General features: G+C 37.1%; 1 protein-coding gene across 4 annotated transcripts in view; it reads left to right on the plus strand.

Annotated features, from left to right (window-relative positions):
- The window catches only part of KIAA0226 (KIAA0226 ortholog), a 39,920-nt gene that overhangs the window by 9,208 nt on the left and 26,077 nt on the right, over nucleotides 1-4,635 (plus strand). For 2 of the 4 annotated variants that reach the window (XM_012641248.1, XM_012641262.1), the window contains exon 2: nucleotides 350-433. In XM_012641248.1, coding sequence (XP_012496702.1) covers nucleotides 350-433 — 84 coding nt within the window. Of the gene's footprint in view, nucleotides 1-346; nucleotides 434-4,635 lie in introns of all 4 variants that reach the window. The other 2 variants (XM_012641241.1, XM_012641255.1) reach the window with 1 other exon arrangement.

Here is a 4,635-nt window from a genome sequence, read left to right on the forward strand (position 1 = left end):
GCCCGGCTAATTTTTTCTATGTATTTTTAGTTGTCTGATTAATTTCTTTCTATTTTTAGTAGAGACGGGGTCTTGCTCTTGCTCAGGCTGGTTTCCAGCTCCTGAGCTCAAACAATTTGCCTGCCTCGGCCTCCCAGAGTGCTAGGATTACAGGCGTGAGCCACCACGCCCGGCCAACAATTATTTTTTAAAAGAGTGAACATGTGTATGTTTCCATTTGATTGCTGCTGAGAACCTTTGTTGAAGCAAGGGAAGGTTATGCTCTTTTTTCTCTCTTTGAATGTCAACATAGAACTAGATTTGGTCCAAAATGATAGTGATTTGCTCGCTTTGTGTGTTCCCTTAGCAGGTGTGCTGCCACCAGACTGATTACTGGCAATTTGTGAAAGACATCCGGTGGCTCAGTCCCCACTCAGCTCTTCATGTGGAGAAGGTAAGAATGAAAGGAGAACTGGTATGCTACGGGGTAGCTGCATTTCTTTTCTTTTCTTTTCTTTTCTTTTTTATTTCAGGATATTATGAGGGTACAAACATTTTGGTTACATTTTATGTCTTTGCCTTGTCCAAGCTAGGATTAGAGGCATACCCTTCCCCTCTACAATGCTCACCACGTCCATTAGTTGTAAGTTTACCCCTCCCTCCCAAACCCCTAATCCCTGGAGAATATTACTACCATGTGAGCACCATAGTGTTGATCAGTCAGTGCCAATTTGATGGTGAGTACATGTGGAGCTCATTCTTCTAATCTTGTGATACCTCACTTTGGATAATGGGCTCAAGCTCTATCCAGGAAAATATAAGAGGTGCTAGATCACTATTATTTCTTATAATTGAGTAATATTCCATTGTATACATATACCAAATTTTAATAATCCACTCATGAATTGACAGCCAGTTGGGTTGTTTTCGAACTAAATGATAACGGAGACACTAATTATCAAAACCTGTGGGATACAACAAAAGCATACCTGGGAGGAAAACTAATAGCATTAAATGCTCACATCCAAAAAAATCAAAGGTCAAAAATCAACAATTTAACAAATAGTCTCAAGTAATTGGAAAAGGAAGAGCAAATCATTTCCAAACGTAGTAGAAGAAAAGAAATAACTAAGATCAAAGCAGAACTAAATGAAATTGAGAACAAAAGAACTATATGGAAGATCAACAAAACCAAAAGCTGGTTTTTTGAAAAGATAAACAAAACTGACACCCCTCTTGTGAAATTGTCAAGAATTTGAAGGGAAAGGACTTTAATAAACTCAATTAGAAATGAAAAAGAGGTCAAAACAGACACCATGGAAATACAAAACATATTTTCGATTACTATAAAAACCTATATGCCCAAAAACTACATAATGAGGAGGAAATGGACAAATTCATGGAAACATACAACCTCCTTAAGTTCACCCAGGAGGTAATAGAATTTCTGAATAGACCAATCTCAAGCTCAGAAATTGGAGCAGCAATTAAAAACCTCCCAAAACGGAAAAGTCCTGGACCAGATGGCTATACTTCAGAGTTTTATCAAACATGCAAAGAAGAACTCATACCTATACTACAGAAATTATTCCACAACATTGAGGAAGATGGTATCCTTCCTAACTCATTCTACGAAGCCAATATCACCTTGATACCAAAGCCAGGAAAGGACACAACAACAACAAAAAAAACTGCAGACCAGTATCCCTCATGAATACAGATGCAAAAATCCTCAACAAAATTTTAGCAAATCGAATGAATTCAGCAGCATATCAAAAAAATAATTCATCATGACCAGGTGGGCTTTATTCCAGGGATGCAAGGCTGGTTCAACATATGCAAATCTATAAATGCAATTTACCTCATAAATAAAAGTAAGAACAAAGACCATATGATTCTCTCAATAGATGCAGAAAAAGCATTTGACAAAGTCCAGCACACGTTTATGATAAAAACTCTTAACAAAATAGGCACAGATGGGCCATATCTTAAAATTATCAAGTCCATTTATGATAAACCCATGGCCAATATCATACTGAATAGGGAAAAATTGAAACCATTCCCACTTAGAACTGGAACCACACAAGCCTGCCCACTGTCTCCACTTCTATTCAACATAATGCTGGAAGTCCTTGCTAGAGCAATTAGACAAGAGAGGGGAATTAAGGGCGTCCAAATGGGGGCAGATGAGATCAAACTCTCGCTCTTTGCTGATGATGTGATATTATATCTAGAAAACCCCAAGGATTCAACCAAGAGACTCCTAGAATTGATAAATAAATTCAGTAAAGTCTCAGGATACAAAATTAATACACACAAATCAGAGGCATTCGTATACACCAATAACAGTCAAGCCGAAATTCAAATCAAAAACGCAATACCTTTTACAATTGCCTCAAAGAAAATTAAATATCTAGGAATATATTTAACAAAAGATGTGAGAGACATATACAGGGAGAACTACGAAACACTAAGAAAAGAAATTGTAGAAGATATAAACAGATGGAAAAATCTACCTTGCTCATGGATTGGTAGAATCAATATCGTTAAAATGTCCATACTACCTAAAGTGATCTACAGAATTAATGCAGTCCCTATCAAAATACCATCATCATTCTTTACAGATCTAAAAAAAATAATTCTACGCTTTGTATGGAACCAGAGAAGACCTCGTATAGCCAAAGAAATCTTAAGTAAAAAGAACAAACTGGGACTTCGAGACTTCAAGCTGCACTACAAGGCTATAGTAATTAAAACAGCATGGTTTTGGCACAGAACAGAGATATAGACCTTTGGAACAGGACTGAGAATCCAGAGATGAAACCATCCGCATATGGTAATCTAATCTTTGACAAAACAGACAAAAATATACACTGGGGAAAAGAATCTCTTTTCAATAAATGGTGCTGGGAAAACTGGATAGCTACATGTAGAAGATTGAAACTGGATCCCCACCTCTCACCTCTCACAAAAATCAATTCAAGATGGATAACAGACTTAAACCTAAGACATGAAACCTTAAGAATTCTAGAAGAAGATGTTGGGAAGACCCTTTCAGACATTGGCCTAGGCAAAGAATTTTTGAAGAGGACCCCCAAAGCAATCACAGCAGCAACAAAAATAAATAAATGGGATCTCAGCAAATTAAAAAGCTTTTGCACCTCCAAGGAAACTATCAATAGAGCGAATAGAGAGCCTACAGAATGGGTGAAAATATTTGCTCTCTACACATCTGATAAAGGGCTGATAACAACAGTCTATCTAGAACTCAAAAAGATCAACAAGAAAGAATCAAACAGTCCCATTAACAAATGGGCAAAGGAAATGAACAGAAACTTTTCAAAAGAAGACAGAATAATGGCCAGTAAACATATAAAAAAAATGCTCAACATCTCTAATCATTAGAGAAATGCAAATGAAAACCACAGTGAGACATCACCTAACCCCAGTGAGATTGGCCTCTATCAAAAAATCCCAAAACAGCAAATGCTGGCGAGGATGTGGAGAGACAGGAACACTTTCACACTGCTGGTGGGACTGCAAATTAGTGCAACCTCTGTGGAAAAGAATTTGGAGATACCTCAAAGAGCTAAAAATAGAAATACCATTCGATCCAGCAATAGCACTATTAGGCATCTACCCAAAAGAGCAAAAACATTCTATAATAAAGACATCTGCACCCGAATGTTTATGGCAGCACAATTCACTGTTGCATTTCTTTATTGCTTGTTCTGCCAAGCAATAGTCTCCTAGGGTAGAAGAATATAGAGAATGTCAAGTTTCCTCTTAACTGAGGGAAGGAAATTATCCCTGTAGGACTGACTTGGAGGAGAGGGTTATTTGCATTTAAAAAGATAAACCTTGCAAATTCATTGATCCAGGCCACTTTGTCTCCTCTTAGGAAGGGATGAAAAAATTTTGTTGTCTTCAAGAGATCTGTATATATGGGACCAGGGTGAAGCTTTTCAAAATCCAGGGTAAATGGCAAGAGGTTCTCTAAAGTAGCAGAGAAAATAGGACTTATATGTTGATAACTGTTCAAGAAGAAGAGTACCAACTAGAAAGAAATGTAAGGTTTCTGGAGGCCAGTATCAGATGGAGCCAAGTACGTTCCTAACTGCTTTGGCTACCATCGTAGCACTTTATTTTCGTGTCCTCTCAGCTCAATCAGGGAAACTGAGCTCAAGGAAGTTAGTTGACTTGGCCAAAGTTACATAGCTAGTTCAGAACAATCACTGCCAATTTTATGTATGTATTTATTTGACTCTTTATTGTGGGAAATTTCAAATATATATACAATGAAAATATTGAAATGAACTGTGAAATGTCCAGCTCATCTTCAATACTTGTCAGTATACAAACAGTCTTGTTACATGTATATCCCATTGCCAGATTCATTGCTGAGATAATATAAGGAAAAATAACTTGTTTCTAAATGATTAGGGAACCAAATCACAGGGTGTCATACTGGCCTTTTTTGTGAGAAAAGGCCAGAGCCCACTGATTTTCTCATGCAGATTTTCTTTGTTCTTCTCACTTTATTTTACCCACCAAACCTCACTCCAATGTCCTTTTCTAAAATATGTGCTGTAGTCATTTCCTCTTAGAAGCCGCTTGAAATTGCCATCCATGCTTTTTTTTTTTTTTTTTTTTTTT

The sequence above is a fragment of the Propithecus coquereli genome, unplaced genomic scaffold (assembly GCF_000956105.1).
Source record: "Propithecus coquereli isolate 6110/MARCELLA unplaced genomic scaffold, Pcoq_1.0 Scaffold10, whole genome shotgun sequence".
NCBI classification, from domain to species: Eukaryota; Metazoa; Chordata; class Mammalia; order Primates; family Indriidae; genus Propithecus; species Propithecus coquereli.